Here is an 18699-nt window from a genome sequence, read left to right as displayed (position 1 = left end):
ATGCTGATCAAAGTTAAATGTTCATGTTTCAACTGTGAGTGAATAATCTGACAGTTATTAGGCTGATCTTTAAGAACAGAAAATGGACATAGCTACCTTTGCCCCGAGTAGCAAGAAGTTTATCCCTTAAAGGAATATAAAAATATTAAAGGAATATACTGTTTTGCACATATGTAAAATTGCCATTATTGTGACTATTGCATGGTAAATATACATTGTGACAAGGTGTGTCCAAATATGTTCAAAAGTTGCAGTCTAAGTTTTCAGGTGTAGGAAACAGGAGAGAAAATTATATTTATCATTGAAACATAAGACCTTCAATGTTTCAACATTCCCAAAAGAAATTATGGGAAATTGATCAAATAACTGAAGTGTAGAAATGATACTGAGGTAGTTGATCCTTTTTGCCATAAAATTAAGAATCAAACATAAAATATTTTACTGTGTGTAATTAATAGATTTTCATTTTAGTTTTTAACATATTTACTGCATTTTTAAAGGTCTTATATTTGATGATGTGAGCAGCAATGAGTGCATACTGGTTGAGGAATGTCCTTGTAGCTACAATAGCAATATTTATGAACAAGGAGAGTATTATTCTACTTCCTGTAGGATTTGGTAAGTTAAAGCAAATTCGTTTGCTGGTTTTAGTTGGCTACATAATAATAATCTTAAAATATAAATCTTTACTTACAACATCTATAGTGACATCATATTCCATAGTGAGATAAGATAATGTCTGCTAGCTAGCTAGTTGTGGACTTATCTCAATCCACTAAATCCAAAGAAACAATTACAGCATTGGAAAACAATTTAAACTCTCGCCAGAGTGCTGCAACGGATGATATGTCTATATAAAAATTGCAAAACACGCCTATAAACTCCCATTCAAACCAGGTCATTTGCTTGCCTGACTTGCAGTTTTGCTTTAGGGCCCCAAGGAGAAACTGCTAGGTGAATTTGCAAACTTATTTATATAAGCTTGTTGGTAAGTAGAATAAAACCTTTTTGTGATTAAGAAGGTTCTACAAAGCATCATTATTAGAGCCAATGTGCCTCCATTTTTCTCTAGTTATCAGATTGAAAGAAAAGAGGGGAAGATTGTTAATGGTAGAACTGGTTGAAAAGACTTATTGTATGTGTTGGTACTCTGGTGAAAGTATTGTGCTGCTTTCTTTGGAAGCAGTAGATTCAGATAAGTTCATAAAAAGCACACATTATGCTACAGTGTATCTCATTGGTTATTATCAGCTTGGTCAACTGTTTGATGTTCCTGTAAGCATGAGTTGAACTTCTGTGCAGTACTGGTGCCCCGACTTGGCACTAGCACAATCTTGTCCAGCATACACTTTGCCTCAGCCCTAATTTTGCCCTTTCTGTCTCAAGGTCCCCACAAACCCACAGCGTTGCACATCTGATCTCCCAGCTCCATAACTGCTGTAGCTGAGCTTTTCTTTATCACTGTTCCATTTTCCAGTACATCAAAGATGTTCTGGTCATATCTGGGATCCAAACTGGCACATTGAAATAAGTTATTTTCATGTTATCCCTATTTTACTTTCACACACACGGCGTGGCCTAAACTGTCACACTTTCCTTGTGGACTTCATACTGAACACTCTGAACACTGCACACTGACTGAACTATGCCCACACCCATGGCTCTATATACAGTGGGGGAAAAAAGTATTTAGTCAGCCACCAATTGTGCAAGTTCTCCCACTTAAAAAGATGAGAGAGGTCTGTAATTGACATCATAGGTAGACCTCAACTATGAGAGACAAAATGAGAAAGCAAATCCTGAAAATCACATTGTCTGATTTGGAAAGAATTTGTTTTCAAATTTTGGTGGAAAATAAGTATTTGGTCAATTACAAACAAGCAAGATTTCTGGCTCTCACAGACCTGTAACTTCTTCTTTAAGATGCTCCTCTGTCCCCCATTCATTACCTGTAGTATTGGCACCTGTTTGAACTTGTTATCAGTATAAAAGACACCTGTCCACAACCTCAAACAGTCACACTCCAAACTCCACTATGGTGAAGACCAAAGAGCTGATGAAGGACACCAGAAACAAAATTGTTGCCCTGCACCAGGCTGGGAAGACTGAATCTGCAATAGGCAAGCAGCTTGGTGTGAAGAAATTAACTGTGGGAGCAATAATTAGAAAATGGAAGACATACAAGACCACTGATAATCTCCCTCGATCTGTGGCTCCACACAAGATCTCACCCCGTGGGGTCAAAATGATCTCAAGAACGATGAGCAAAACTCCCAGAACCACACAGGGGGACCTAGTGAATGACCTGCAGAGAGCTGGGACCAACGTTACACAGGCTACCATCAGTAACACACTACGCCGCCAGGGACTCAGATCCTGCAGTGCCAGATATGTCCCACTGCTTAAGCCATTACATGTCCGGACCCGTCTGAAGTTTGCTAGAGAGTATTTGGATGATCCAGAAGAGTATTGGGAGAATGTCATATGGTCAGATAAAACCAAAGTAGAACTGTTTGGTAGAAACACAATTCGGCGTGTTTGGAGGAGAAAGAATGCTGAGTTGCATCCAAAGAACACCATACCTACTGTGAAGCATGGGGGTGGCAACATCATGCTTTGGGGCTGTTTCTCTGCCAAGGGACCAGGACAACTGATCAATGCACAGGAAAGAATGAATGGGGCCATGTATCGTGAGATTTTGCGTGCAAACCTCCTTCCATCAGCAAGGGCATTGAAGATGAAATGTGGCTTGGTCTTTCAGCATGACAATGATTCCAAGCACACCACCAGAGCAACATAGCAGTGGCTTCGCAAGAAGCATTTCAAGGTCCTGGAGTGGCCTAGCCAGTCTTCAGATCTAAAACCTATAGAAAACCTTTGGAGGAAGTTGAAAGTCCGTGTTGCCCAGCAACAGCCCCAAAACATGACTGCTCTAGAGGATATCTGCATGGAGGAATGGGCCAACATATCAACAACAGTGTGTGCCAACCTTGTGAAGACTTACAGAAAACGTTTGACCTCTGTCATTGCCTACAAAGAATATATAACAAAGTATTGAGATGAACTTTTGTAATTGACCAAATACTTATTTTCCACCAAAATTTGAAAAAAAAATTCTTTCCAAATCAGACAATGTAATTTTCAGGATTTGTTTTCTCATTTAATCTCTCATAGTTGAGGTCTACCTATGATGTCAATTACAGGTCTCTCTTTTTAAGTGGGAGAACTTGCACACTTGGTGGCTGACTAAATACTTTTTTCCCCACTGTATGCAGTCTGGACCACTCCCCATCTTCAAGATTATTCTGCATAGTCAACTATTGCTCAGTCATGCTTCAAGTACCAATTATGATCAGTCGATTTTGCCAAAAGTCCTTGTATATTTTACACTATAGGCAAAGAAAACCACTTATTTCAGACATAAAACACATAATTACATTCAATTAATATAAGGTAAAAGCTGGAATAAAAATAAGTGCAATAGGGTCTTATCTAGATAAAAATGGGGAGATCAAAAGGAAATAGTACTCACTTGGTGTGGTTGTGTGACCCACGCCTAAGATAACATCAGAAATGGAATGAATAGGTTAAAATTGCACTGCCAGTAATATGATGGGAAAGAAAAACAGAATCCAGGAAGATTGACTAATAAACTGCATTCCTGGATTCCTTTTCCATGCCATTACCGGCAGCGCAGTTTTAATCCATTTGTTTCATTTCTGATATTTAATTAATGCATGCATTATGCGTTGATTTCAGTATAACAGAAAAGGTACTTAGTAAAAGCCAAAAAAAAACAATAGCTTCAATATAATCTTCACCCCATGTTTGGTCATTCACTTCTTTACACATGTACCGTACCTGTTGAAAACCTTGTCATTTGAATATGTGGCAAAAGAAGCTTGATAAAGTGAGAATCAGGAAATACTGTAAACTTTCAATGGCAAATGCAACAATGTAATTAGATTCTAGGTGTTGATCCTGCTGTCAGATTCACTTCAAAATGCTTGGTGAGTGTCACTTCTTCACTAGTTACTACTGATGAGCAAATCTGCTGATATTCGATTTGGCAAATCTGCTTGAACTTGGTTAGGAAATACAATTGTATGCTGCAAAATGGGTTAACCTTATTATGCACTGAAGTCTATTTAGTTAAATTGTCCTAGTATGTACAGATCCAACCATGCAGCCTCTATATAGTTCGGTCTTCAGATGTCTTTTCCTATCACATCAATCCCCCTCTGCACTAACTAGGGTTCAAAATGTAATGATGTCACCCCACGTTATACAGTTACTATGCCTTATGTTTTGACACCTGGCTAGTGCAGAGGAGCTAAACATGAAGTAGTGATGTGTTGGAAAAAGACGTCTGAAGAACGTAACAGAAAGGGGTTGCTGGACAGCCAAGAGATAAGTCGAGGTAAGTTTTATTCTTTTTTTAATGAATCCCCCAGTATATAGATTCACCTGAATCCACAAATTTGAATAAAGTCAAAATGAATTTGATTAATTTGAAATAGAATCACTTATCTCCACTAATACATATTGGACTATTAGTCTTGGAAAGTGGAGCAACAACATTGTCTTTGTGCTTTATACTCGTAACCAACACTGAAATATTTCTATACTTGTTTGGAGTCATTCTGGATGCACTTTATCTTCTTATATAAGAACTATACAGTGGCATATGTTGCCAATTGGATCCCAAAGTAAAAATATATGTACAGTACTACAATATACTGCCATGGTGTAAACAGAAGAGAGGATTTTCAAGGCACGTCCGAACCAGGAGGAATAAAATTCAATCTTTATTGGAAAATGTTAAAATCGCATGTTAAAAACATAGAAACCTGACGCGTTTCAGGTGCATATCAGCACCCTTACTCATAGGACACTAAAAAAGCTAAAAACCATCATATATACAGCTCTGGAAAAAAATTAAGAGACCACTGAATAGTTTTTTATTGGAAAGCATGGAAAGACTGGTGGAAAGCATGCCAAGACGCATGAAAGCTGTGATTAAAAATCATGGTTAGTCCACCAAATATTGATTTCACAGTTAAAACATGAGTAATTTGAGGTCTGAAAGCACTGTTTCTTTTTTAGTATTTTGATGCTTTATCATTGGATGCAAATAAATGCAAAACTTTTAGATTTGAATTTCGGAGACATGTTGTCAGTAGTTTATAGACTAAAACAACAATGTACATTTTACTCAAAAATATACTTAGAAAGAGAAAATTCTGATAAAATGAAATTTTTGCAGTGGTTGCTTAATTTTTGCCAGAGCTGTATATACCGTATAGACCAAAAGTTTGGACACACCTTCTCATTTAAAGATTTTTCTGCATTTTCATGACTATGAAAATTGTACATTCACACTGAAAGCATCAAAACTATGAATTAACACATGTGGAATTACATACTTAACAAAAAAGTGTGAAAAAACTGAAAATATGTCTTATATTCTAGGTTCTTCAAAATAGCCACCTTTTGCCTTGATGACTGCTTTGCACACTCTTGGCATTCTCTTGATGAGCTTCAAGAGGTAGTCACCGGAGATGGTCTTCCAACAATCTTGAAGGAGTTCCCAGAGATGCTTACCACTTGTTGGCCCTTTTGCCTTCACTCTGCGGTCCAGCTCACCCCAAACCATCTCGATTGGGTTCAGGTCTTTTTACTGTGGAGGCCAGGTCATCTGGCGCAGCACCCCATCACTCTCCTTCTTGGTCAAATAGCCCTTATACAGCCTGGAGGTGTGTTTGGGGTCATTGTCCTGTTGAAAAATAAATGATGGTCCAACTAAACGCAAACTGGATGGAATAGCATGCCACTGCAAGATGCTGTGGTAGCCATGCTGGTTCAGTGTACCTTTAATTTTGAATAAATCCCCAACAGTGCCACCAGCAAAGCACCCCCACACCATCACACCTCCTCCTCCATGCTTCACGGTGGGAACCAGGCATGTAGAGTCCATCCGTTCACCTTTTCTGCGTCGCGCAAAGACACGGTGGTTGGAACCAAAGATCTCAAATTTGGACTCATCAGATCAAAGCACAGATTTCCACTGGTCTAATGTCCATTCCTTGTGTTCTTTAGCCCAAACAAGTCTCTTCTGCTTGTTGCCTGTCCTTAGCGGTGGTTTCCTAGTAGCTATTTTACCATGATGGCCTGCTGCACAAAGTCTCATCTTAACAGTTGTTGAAGAGATGAGTCTGCTGCTAGAACTCTGTTTGGCATTGACCTGGTCTCTAATCTGAGCTGCTGGTAACCTGCCATTTCTGAGGCTGGTGACTCGGATAAACTTATTCTCAGAAGCAGAGGTGACTCTTGGTCTTCCTTTCTTGGGGCGGTCCTCATGTGAGACAGTTTCTTTGTAGCGCTTGATGGTTTTTGCAACTGCACTTGGGGACACTTTCAAAGTTTTCCAAATTTTTCAGACTGACTGACCTTCATTTCTTAAAGTAATGATGGACACTCGTTTTTCTTTACTTAGCTGCTTTTTTCTTGCCATAATACAAATTCTAACAGTCTATTCAGTAGGACTATCAGCTGTGTATCCACCAGACTTCTGCACAACACAACTGATGGTCCCAACCCCATTTATAAGTAGTGTTGAGCCACCCCCGTAGTGTTCGAGTTCGGTTCGGTTCGTCGAACTGTTCGTCGAACACCTTCGAACACCGTTAAAACCAATGGCAGGCAAACAAAAACACATAGAAACACATAGAAAACACCTTCAAAGGTGTCCAAAAGCTGACAAACTGCTCAGAAGACACAACTAACACATGGAAAAGTGACAAGTGCATATAGTCATGCGAAAAGAAAAGAGGTGGAGGAGTAAAAGGAGGGGGAGACACAGATATAGGCATGTCATGCCCTTCTAAAATCCAAAAAGTGAGAAGCCGACACGGCCAGTCCGTTCCTGCCTGTGCCACCTCTGTGTCGCCGGGTTTGTGCCAGAGCCGCGGTGGACCCTGACGGCCAGCCCCCCTATCCCAATACTGGTGCCTGTCCGCCGGTGGGTCGAGGCCCCCCACGGTGGGGGGGGGGAGTAACATCTGCAGAAGAAAGACCATCTTCCAGCCAAACTAAGATGTCGACTTCTTTTCGTGGACAATGTGATACGATCCCATTCTTACGGACACGCCCATCGCTACAAATTCTAGATGAGGCACAAAAACAGCAGGTGCTTCAACGGATATCAAGTGCTCCTTCAAGTGGGCTCTCCATCACCTCAATTTCAACATCACAAATACTCCAGTCCTCAGAGGTGTCACCCCAATCGCACTTGCTTCCTCACAGCTCCCAAGTCTCCAGCTGCCCGTCTGAGTATGGGGTAACACAGATGGCTGAGTCTGCCCAGCTGTTTACTCATACTATAGCCTGGGAAACGGAGGTCTGCTCCAGAGCTTCTGTTAATCCAGATGAGGAAATGATCTGATCCGATGCCCAGAATTTTTATAAGTTGGATCCAGGACCAGATGAAGAAGGTTCTGAGCATAATGTAGACCCTTGTTCCCAAACTGTAACTAATGTTGGTGGAGACAATGATGAAGACGATGATGAGACTCAAATACCTGATTGGAGCGACAACTTGACTTTTCGGTCAGGGCAGGAAGAGGTTGGCTCTGAGGGCGACGAGTGTGATAACACACAGGGTGATGATGACGAGGTTGGAGATCCCACTTACTGTCAACCCACAGTCAGACAGTCGATGAGGTCAGCAGAGGAGGTGGAGGAGGATGTGACTAGCCCTGGGGATGGGGATGACTCGGTACCCGGGCATTTGCCTGGCCTTGGGGATGTCGCGGTGGTCGGCTCCCTGGCCCGTACCCTGGGGTCTTTCTTTAAAAGGGTGGATAATTGTTAATTTTATAAGAGTTCATGACGCCACCTGTGGTATCTGGTGACAAGCACCAGCGCTGCAGCAGTCCACTGAGGCCGGTGATAAGGCAGCTCGATGGTATAGCTCCCCACAGGTGGACCTAGGTCTCAGGGCAGCGTATGCAGGGGGAATGCAGGACAGGCGAGACCCAGCTGGGTCAGAGCAAGAACAGGAACGGACACGGTAGTCACTTCAATACCTTTTACTGGTGGAAATTCAGGCACATCCCGGAGCACTGTAGGGTGAAGGGTGCATATCAGGATCCTCCCCAATGAGCGGGTGTAGGGCCTCCTGTTTCTTGCCTCTGCGTAGTAAGTTTCTGACCTGCCTGGAGCTAGGCCTAACTTTGTCTCTGTCCTGCGCTGGCTGACCTTGTGGTAGGGGCTTCTCTTGGAGTTCACGCTCCCAGTATGCGGGGCCTAAGCGTCTCCTGGCTCTGTTACATATCAGCACCTTAGCGATCCTGGGACTTGTAGTTCTCCAGGGATTCCGGTTATGCCTTACTGGGTCATAGAGATACCGGTAAGCTCGGATCCTGTGTCCGGTAAATGCTTCGGGGTGAGCTGGTTAAGCTCCTCTGCCCCTTATGTACTAACTCGCCACTCGCCTTTGGCCTACTCCGGCCCTCACTAGGCTATACACACTAACGGCAGCTTGCCGCGCTTCACTATCTTACGGCACCGGCACACCTTAAGCTCTATCTGGGCTCCCTGAATCTAGCAAGCAGGAGCCTCGTGCTCCACTGCTGAACTATTAACTGCGTTCTCTAGACTAGACTGAGCTCCACTGCAGACTGACCTCTCTTAGGCTTCTCTACTGCAGGAACTCTTCAGAGGAACTGAACTGCCTAGCTCCACCTTCCCTATTTATATCCCCAACGGGCTCCCTCTGCTGGTCTGAGGTGGAAGGTGGAGATGTGTGAATGTTTATGGGGGCCTCTTGTGGAGGATTCCATCAATGCACTCTTGCAGGATCTGTGATACCAAGCGCAGCGGGGCATCACAGATGCTATTGACGACGAGGTTAGGTTGCGCCTACCTGAACAGAGACGGAGTACTGGAAGCATGTCAACAACTGCATCCTCAACCACAACTCTGCCTCTGACCACAAGTCGTAGTGGCTCTTCAGGTCACATGGGCTCTAAGCCTTGCATAGCCTGGGCATTTATTCAGATCAATAAGGATGACCCAACTCGTGTTATCTGTAATATTTGTCAGCAAAAGCTAAGTAGAGGCCAAAAAATACATAGTTTGAGTACTTCATGCATGTACCGTCACATGGATATGAAGCATAAGTTGCAGTGGGAAGCTCACTGTGCTACAATGCGGCCTAGCCGGCTGGGCCAACCACCGTCTGCCCCATCTTGTGCATCCGCAGCCTCTTCATCCTCTGTGACTGGGGGGACAGCAGTCACACATGTTTTTGGACGCAGACCTGCCACCTCTTTACCCGCAACAGCCAGTGTGATTGGCAGGTCGTCAGTTCATTGGGAAGTGGAAACACCTGCTAGTGTTGAGCGCTCTCCGACATCGAGAGCACCACCTTTGGATCAAGGCAACCTAACATGTCCGCCTGCATCTTCCTCACAGACCGGCAGTTGCCGGGGACACCATACTCAACACCGTCTAAGCACAACAGCCAGCCCTCGGTCCCTCAGATGTGGAAAAGTAAAAGACCATTTCCTCCTAGCCATGAGAAAGCTAAGAGGTTGAATTTCACCATCTGCAAGCTGTTGGCTACAGAAATGCTGCCTTTCCACCTGGAGGACACAGAGGATTTTCAAGACCTTATGTCCGTCACAGTGCCCCAGTACCAGATGCCCAGTCGGCACTACTTCTCAAAGAAAGGTGTGCCTGCGCTCCACTAGCATGTCGCACACAACATCACCGCTTCTTTGAGAAACTCTGTGTGTGACAGGGTGCATTTCACCACAGACACTTGGACGAGAAGGCATGGACAGGGGCGTTACATGTCGCTGACTGGGCACTGGGTAACTATGGTGACAGCAGGACAAGGGGCTGCTGTCCAAGTCTTACCGTCCCCATGAGTTGTGTGTTAATCCTATTTATCTCAAACTTCCTCCACTGCTTCTGCCTCCTCAACCTCCTCTCTGTCCTCCACCTGCACCCAAAGCCTGTCTGGTAATGCCACCTGCTTTCTAACTGCGCAGAAGGAATCCTGCACACCTCCTTACTATGCTGGCAGCAGGGCTCAACGCATCAGTGTTTACTTTGAAATGTCTGGGAAATGTGAGTCACACAGCTGAGGAGTTTTGGTCAGCTCTGGAGACCCAGTTTCATGAAAGGTTGTCTCCACTGGACCTGCAACTAGGGAAGGCCATGTGCGACAATGCTGCAAACCTGGGTGCGGCACTTCGCCGGGGCAATGTCACACACGTGCCTTGTATGGCTCACGTGTTGAACCTGGTTGTCCAGCAATTTTTAGCCCACTATCCCGGACTAGATGGCCTTCTGCAGAGTGCACGGTCGCTGTGTGCTCACTTCCGCCGTTCGCATCCCGCAGTTCAACGACTTACATCTCTACAGAAGTCGTTGGGCCTGCCAGTTCACCGGCTGAAACGCGATGTGCCGACACGGTGGAATTCAACTCTGCACATGTTGCAGCGACTGTGGCAGCACTGACAAGCCCTGGTGCAATACGTTCTGACGTATAGCCTGGGCCAACGAGATCCAGAGGTGGGGCAAATCACGCTGGAGGAGTGGTCTCAGATCAGGGACCTATGCACCCTTCTGCACAGTCTTGAAATGGCGACGAAGATGTTTAGTGCTGACGATGCCATTATCAGCATGACTATTACGGTGATTTACATGCTGGAGCACATGTTAAACAGAATTCGGAGTCAGGTGGTGGGACAAGAGGAGGTGGAGGAAGTAGAGGAGGAGTCGTATGCGGAAGGGATAACATCTCCAAGGTCCAGACGGTTGGCAGCACCAAGGCGGCAGGCATGGGAGGGTGGGGGAGAGGGATTAACCAGGGCGCATGGTAGCAGCCAAACTGTTGAGGAAGGTGCAGGAGCCGAGGAAGAAGTGGAGGACGAACTGGCAATGGGCATGGAAGACTCATCAGATGAGGGAGACCTTGATCACATTTCTGTTGTGCGAGGTTGGAGGGAGAGGGCAGAGGAAGGAAGCATGATTCTTACCTCGCTACCAACACAACAAGGACTTGGTCCTTCTGGATGCGCAAGACACATGAGTGCCTTCTTGCTGCACTACCGGCAACATGACCACCGGATTGTCAGAATTCGAAGTAATCCCGACTACTGGGTTGCCACACTCTTAGATCCCCGGTACAAAAGTATATTTGCCGAAATAATTCCTGCCATAAAAAGGTATTGACGAATGCAGGAGTATCTGTTGCAGAATCTTACATGTGCTTTTCCACAAAACACCAGTGGTGCACGTAGTGAATCTCACAGTTCTAACTTGCCAACGGTGGGACTGTCGAGTCTTCATCACTCAAACAGTAACAGTAACACAGTATCTGCTGATAACAGCAATTTTGTGGAATCGTTTCACCACTTTTTTAGACCATCCTTTGCAAGGCCACAGGAGACAAGAAGTCTGACACATAGTCAATGCCTAGAGAGGATGGTACAGGAGAATCTCCAAGTGAACATCGAAGCCATGACTGTGTCACTGGACCCTTGCTCATTTTGGTATTCCAATCTTGAAAAATCGCCGGAGCTCGCCACTCACGCCTTGGAGATCTTGTCATGCCATGCAGCCAGCGTTCTCTCTGAACGTGTGTTCAGCGCTGCTGGTGGTGTGCTGACAGATAAGCGCACGCGGCTGTCCACTGAGAATGTAGACAGACTCACGTTCATAAAGATGATCAAATCATGGATTCGCAAGGACATTTCTACCCCTGTGTCATCCTTGGGAGACTAAAAGCTTGGGGATTTGGTAAAATCACCTCACCAACCGTTTTAAGCAACAGTGGGGCAATTGATGCCACTTAACCCTAGAACGCATGACCATAAAAATCTACACTTTCACATACCTGGGGCCCTTTAGGCCCGTGTGCAAATAACATGGAATAACTCAAACTCAAATGACAAACAACTATATACATGAAGAATACCTAAAGTTTCAAAATTCTAACTAAAGCAATCTTGCAGAAAATAGAAAACAATTAACTGGCGGGCCTGCAATGCCACAGGTATGCGTTCTAGGGTTAAGTTGTGTCTGTGCCACAATTTTGGGAGTCCCCTTGCTGTGTCTTACGTGACGTTGGCATCGTCAATTCCAGGTGGGTTGGGTCGCACCCCCCCCTTTTAACTGTAAGAAACTACATACACTATGGCTTGGGGTAACACAGATGGTTGAGTCTGAAGAGCTGTTTACTCAGAGGTCTGCTCCAAATCTTCAGTGTCTGCTAGTCAGCATAGAATTTTTAACTGCATCTAGCCTAGGCAATACTTTGGGCGTAGTAGCCCAGCTGCGAAGCAAGCTGCACCGCCTGTGTATCTAATAAGAATTTTTAAATTAATCTAGCCTAGGCAGACTGTGGGGACCCCCAACCAAACCCAGATGCTCAGCCCCCCTACCGCCCCCCTTTCATGGACAACCCAATAATGTAACTCTTACAACTGGATGGGTGAGGATCGGTCACAGCTTTATTAACTCTTTATACTCATTCCATTAGAAAGGCATTTTATTTCTAAAATAATTCAGCTTGTTGCAGCATGCCCTGGGTCCCCACTCCGGCAAGTTGGCCAACAAGTGTAACTCTCCAACATGTCCTTTCTATTTCCAGGCCACGGAGGATCCAGTGTACTCGTATGCAGGACTCTGACCCCCACCCATCACTCTTAACGCTTGTTCCACTCCGTCCTGGAGTCCTGACAGGAATATGTCCAGTCCAATATCTATTAAGTGAACACCGTCGGGCCGTATGAGGCCTGCTTTATCTCCTTCCAGTTGTCGGTGTCGTATCACTACACCGCCTCTGTCTCTTCTAAATTTTGCCATCCGAATATTTATTACCCGCCTTGTCCATTCGATGGCCGTGATGTCTCGCGCACCTTGCCATACCGCTATCGGCACAATTTCTGACCATACTATAGCTAATTTTGTGAAAAATTCTCTGAAGCACTCAGTGTCTAGTTTCATTATTGCCATTAGTTATGCGCTCTTGTGATGACCTAGGTTGTTTCCCCCGGCCTGTATAACTAAGATGACTGGACCTCTTGCCTCTCTCCCTACCTTGATTACCTCCATTAGTACCTGTGGCCATAGCAGGCCTCTAATACCTCTCCAGTTGAAATATGTGTTATGAAACTCTAATTTCCTCCCGCCTGGGCGGACTTTCGCCCTTTTTTGTGCCCAATATATATACGAGTGGCCTATCACTCACACTGTTGGCTTAGCGTCACCTGTAAAAGAAACAAACCACGTTAGGATAACAAGTCCGGTCTTATGTATCTCGCCAAACACGTGGATCGCCATCTCCCTATCCTCTGAACTTCCGTTTCTGACAGTCCTGCTCTTGCTGCTTCTGTGGCCGCACCTATGCGGAATGAGTGTGTCCCGTAATCTTTGGGGTGGTTCCCTGCCGATGTTATGCATTTATTAAATATAGCTTGGAACAGGTATCTTGATAATGGCGTTCCATCAATGTGTGATACGAAGAAATTACTTTGTGATCTGATGGTTAGATATGTTTTTACTATTGTTACCCGACTCAGTGTACCGTTTGTGGGTTGTAGAAGTACCCAAATACCCCTGCCCGCTGGAACCGTTTTCGATTGGTGTATGCGTACACGTATTGCATTATTGGCTATGACTACTTCCTGGTGTAATAAGCGTCCACTGGTGGTAATTTTGGATTGAGGGACTAATTCGCTTATACATTGCGCCCCGAAGAAGGCGATCACAAATGCAGTAGACATTAGTGTTGCTTCAAATTGTGAGTGTCATGTTAATGGTGTTAGGGATAAGATGTGAGAAATCAGTTTTAGTGACACGGGACGGGACGTCTACATTCCTGACTTGGCTGACCCCTTTTCCACCCTTTTATGGATTGTCTGATGATGAATCTTTGTCACATCTCCCCAATTCAGTAGTTGGAAGTGAAATGCTACTCCGGTCAGACACCGCTGCGCTGATGCCCCTGATATGCCCCTGATATGCCCCTCATCATTAGCTGGTGGAGAAATTCTATGGTGACTTGTGATCTGGCTTGTTCACATTGGTCAACCCGTCTGCCTGCTACTAGTCGTTTCCACTCTTCCCATGCCTTACCGTATGCTTGCCACGTTGACGGGGCAACTGACGCTCTGATTAATGGCATCAACTATTCGCCACTAGATCCCATAGGGAGGGTGGGCAACTGTTGCCCGATGGGTGGGCGTTGTGGAAGAGCTCTGTGAAAATCTGCCAATTGAATTGTTATAAGGCGCTAGCAGCAGCTTTATACCCCTCAGCATAGTGGCTAGCGCGGACCCATACATTGTGTTTTAGGCACAGGAATACTAGCCTGCGCAGTAGGCCTAGCACTGGGAGAGACGATGATGCCATCTTATTAATGCAGTGCGCTAGGCTGGTGTTTTGTGTTATGAAGCGTATATTTTTGTTAGCCAGGCACGCGCCCCATATTTCTATTGCTACCACTATTGTGAAAAATTATTTTCAGGGCTAGATGCAGCTAAAAATTATTATTAATTTCAAAGCTGGTGGAGCTTGGTATAGATGGCCTAATACAATGAGTCCCACACACTGCTAGAAGCCCAAATATTTTTTCAGAGGTAGATGCAGATAAAAATTATTTTTAATTTGCAATCTGATGGAGGTCAGTATAGATGGACTAATAGAGAAAGTCCCACACACTGCTAGAAGGCCAAATATTTTTTCAGAGCTAAATGCAGATAAAAATTATATTCAATTTGCAACCTGATGGAGGTCAGTATAGATGGACTAATAGAGAAAGTCCCACACACTGCTAGAAGGCCAAATAATTTTTCAGAGCTAGATGCAGATAAAAATTATATTCAATTTGCAACCTGATGGAGGTCAGTATAGATGGACTAATAGAGAAAGTCCCACACACTGCTAGAAGGCCAAATATTTTTTCAGAGCTAGATGCAGATAAAAATTATTTTTAATTTGCAACCTGATGGAGGTCAGTATAGATGGACTAATACAACAAGTCCCACACACAGCTAGAAGCCCAATATTTTTTCAGAGCTAGATGCAGACAAAAAATTATTTTGAATTTGCAACCTGATGGAGGTCAGTATAGATGGACTAATAGAGAAAGTCCCACACACTGCTAGAAGGCCACATATTTTTTCAGAGGTAGATGCAGAAAAAAATATATTCAGTTTGCAACCTGATGGAGGTCAGTATAGATGGACTAATGCAACAAGTCCCACACACAGCTAGAAGCCCAATATTTTTTCAGAGGTAGATGCAGAAAAAAATATATTCAGTTTGCAACCTGATGGAGGTCTGTATAGATGGATTAATAGAACAAGTCCCACACACAGCTAGAAGCCCAATATTTTTTCAGAGGTAGATGCAGAAAAAAATATATTCAGTTTGCAACCTGATGGAGGTCTGTATAGATGGATTAATAGAACAAGTCCCACACACAGCTAGAAGCCCAATATTTTTTCAGAGGTAGATGCAGAAAAAAATATATTCAGTTTGCAACCTGATGGAGGTCTGTATAGATGGATTAATAGAACAAGTCCCACACACAGCTAGAAGCCCAATATTTTTTCAGAGGTAGATGCAGAAAAAAATATATTCAGTTTGCAACCTGATGGAGGTCTGTATAGATGGATTAATAGAACAAGTCCCACACACAGCTAGAAGCCCAATATTTTTTCAGAGGTAGATGCAGAAAAAAATATATTCAGTTTGCAACCTGATGGAGGTCAGTATAGATGGACTAATACAATAAGTCCCACACACAGCTAGAAGCCCAATATTTTTTCAGAGCTAGATGCAGACAAAAAATTATTTTGAATTTGCAACCTGATGGAGGTCAGTATAGATGGACTAATAGAGAAAGTCCCACACACTGCTAGAAGGCCACATATTTTTTCAGAGGTAGATGCAGAAAAAAATATATTCAGTTTGCAACCTGATGGAGGTCTGTATAGATGGATTAATAGAACAAGTCCCACACACAGCTAGAAGCCCAATATTTTTTCAGAGGTAGATGCAGAAAAAAATATATTCAGTTTGTAACCTGATGGAGGTCAGTATAGATGGACTAATACAACAAGTCCCACACACAGCTAGAAGCCCAAATATTTTTTCAGAGGTACTGTAGATGCAGATAAAAATTATTTTTAATTTGCAACCTGATGGAGGTCAGTATAGATGGACTAATACAACAAGTCCCACACACAGCTAGAAGCCCAATATTTTTTCAGAGCTAGATGCAGACAAAAAATTATTTTGAATTTGCAACCTGATGGAGGTCAGTATAGATGGACTAATAGAGAAAGTCCCACACACTGCTAGAAGGCCAAATATTTTTTCAGAGCTAGATGCAGAAAAAAATTATATTCAGTTTGCAACCTGATGGAGGTCAGTATAGATGGACTAATAGAGAAAGTCCCACACACTGCTAGAAGGCCACATATTTTTTCAGAGGTAGATGCAGAAAAAAATATATTCAGTTTGCAATCTGATGGAGGTCTGTATAGATGGATTAATAGAACAAGTCCCACACACAGCTAGAAGCCCAAATATTTTTTCAGAGGTAGATGCAGATAAAAATTATTTTTAATTTGCAACCTGATGGAGGTCAGTATAGATGGACTAATAGAGAAAGTCCCACACACTGCTAGAAGGCCAAATATTTTTTCAGAGCTAGATGCAGATAAAAATTATATTCAATTTGCAACCTGACGGAGGTCAGTATAGATGGACTAATAGAACAAGTCCCACACACAGATAGAAGCCCAAATATTTTTTCAGAGGTACTGTAGATGCAGATAAAAATTATTTTTAATTTGCAACCTGATGGAGGTCAGTATAGATGGACTAATACAACAAGTCCCACACACAGCTAGAAGCCCAATATTTTTTCAGAGGTAGATGCAGAAAAAAATATATTCAGTTTGCAACCTGATGGAGGTCTGTATAGATGGATTAATAGAACAAGTCCCACACACAGCTAGAAGCCCAATATTTTTTCAGAGGTAGATGCAGAAAAAAATATATTCAGTTTGCAACCTGATGGAGGTCAGTATAGATGGACTAATACAACAAGTCCCACACACAGCTAGAAGCCCAATATTTTTTCAGAGCTAGATGCAGAAAAAAATTATATTCAATTTGCAACCTGATGGAGGTCAGTATAGATGGACTAATAGAATGATGCTATGCCCAAAAGATTTTACTTCACTAGGTGCAGTAAAAAAATTGGTATTCTATACACAGGTGGTATATTTTGCAACACAGATAGGCTACTCCACTGACTAACACACTCTGCAATAATCCAAAAAGGATTAGCTTTGCTAGATTCAGCCAAATGCTGTGAAAAAAACTTGCACAGCACTGGCACAGACCTGCCTGGCAAAAACTGATAGGAACTGATGTAACCTAGTCCTGAAAAGGACTCCAATTACAATTAGTCTTTACTCCCACAACCTATCTATTTAAGAGCACAGACCTGCCTGATAAAAGTCATAGGAAATGCTGTAACCTAGTCCTTAAAAGGACTGCAATCACAACTATTCCCTACTCCCAAGCTATCTGTAGATTTGTGCGAAAATTGGCTTGAAATTAACAAGGTATAGCGCACACAGCAACAGCGGTGCCGTCTAACACGCAGCTGCAGCAGTGAGAAAATGGTGGCGACGGGGAAAATGGCTTGGTCTTATAGGGCAAGGACATGTGACATACACTGCCAATGACACATGCCCTTGCTTGTGTGAAAAAAAGCACTTCGCTCCGTGTGTGCGCTGCTGATAGGCTGACAGATTGCACCTCCCCACTGTAAATGCGGGAAAGAGAAAAAAAAAAATGGAGATCTTCATTGTTCCTGCAGAGATCCATCCCCTGCCCCTCCCCCCACCCCGCAGTACACTCAAACTGCGTATTAACATTAATTTTCATCATTACTGAGAAAAAATCCAGTTATGATTTTGGTGCACGAACAGTTATCGAACATAACCTCGAACAGCCGAATTTTTCTCAAATTGTTCGTGTTCGCCGAACGGCTCGAACACCGCCCAAAACAGCTCGAATTTGAGATTGGCGAACAGTTCGAGTAGAACAACGCTCATCTCTATTTATAAGGCAAGAAATCCCACTTATTAAACCTGACAGGGGACAACTGTGAAGTGAAAACCATTTCCGGTGACTACGTCTTGAAGCTCATCAAGAGAATGCCAAGAGTGTGCAAAGCAGTCATCAAAGCAAAAGGTGGCTACTTTGAAGAACCTAGAATATAAGACATATTTTCAGTTGTTTCACACTTTTTTGTTAAGTATATAATTCCACATGTGTTAATTCATAGTTTTGATGCTTTCAGTGTGAATGTACAATTTTCATAGTCATGAAAATGCAGAAAAATCTTTAAATGAGAAGGTGTGTCCAAACTTTTGGTCTGTACTGTATATATATATATATATGATGGTTTTTAGCTTTACTAGTATCCTTTGAGTACAGTTGCTGATATGCACCGGAAACACGCCAGGTTTCTATGTTTTTAACATGCAATTTTAAAGTTTTCCAATAAAGATTGAATTTTATTCCTCCTGGTCGGACGTGCCTTGAAAATCCTCTCTTCTGTTTACACCACGGCTGCAATCACCAGCGGATATG

General features: G+C 43.3%; 1 protein-coding gene across 1 annotated transcript in view; it reads left to right on the top strand.

The window, feature by feature from the left end:
* The window catches only part of LOC141173624 (mucin-2-like), a 42451-nt gene continuing 23752 nt past the window's right edge, over positions 1 to 18699 (top strand). The window contains exons 1-2 of the mRNA XM_073657925.1: positions 1 to 34; positions 501 to 618. Coding sequence (XP_073514026.1) covers positions 1 to 34; positions 501 to 618 — 152 coding nt within the window. The remainder of the gene's footprint in view (positions 35 to 500; positions 619 to 18699) is intronic.

This window comes from Phyllobates terribilis, unplaced genomic scaffold (genome assembly GCF_046119375.1).
Source record: "Phyllobates terribilis strain yellow unplaced genomic scaffold, ASM4611937v1 Scaffold_13__5_contigs__length_258822181, whole genome shotgun sequence".
In the NCBI taxonomy this organism is placed as follows: domain Eukaryota; kingdom Metazoa; phylum Chordata; class Amphibia; order Anura; family Dendrobatidae; genus Phyllobates; species Phyllobates terribilis.
The sequence above is the reverse complement of the archived record's forward strand: the minus strand, read 5'-3'. Positions and strand labels throughout refer to the sequence as shown.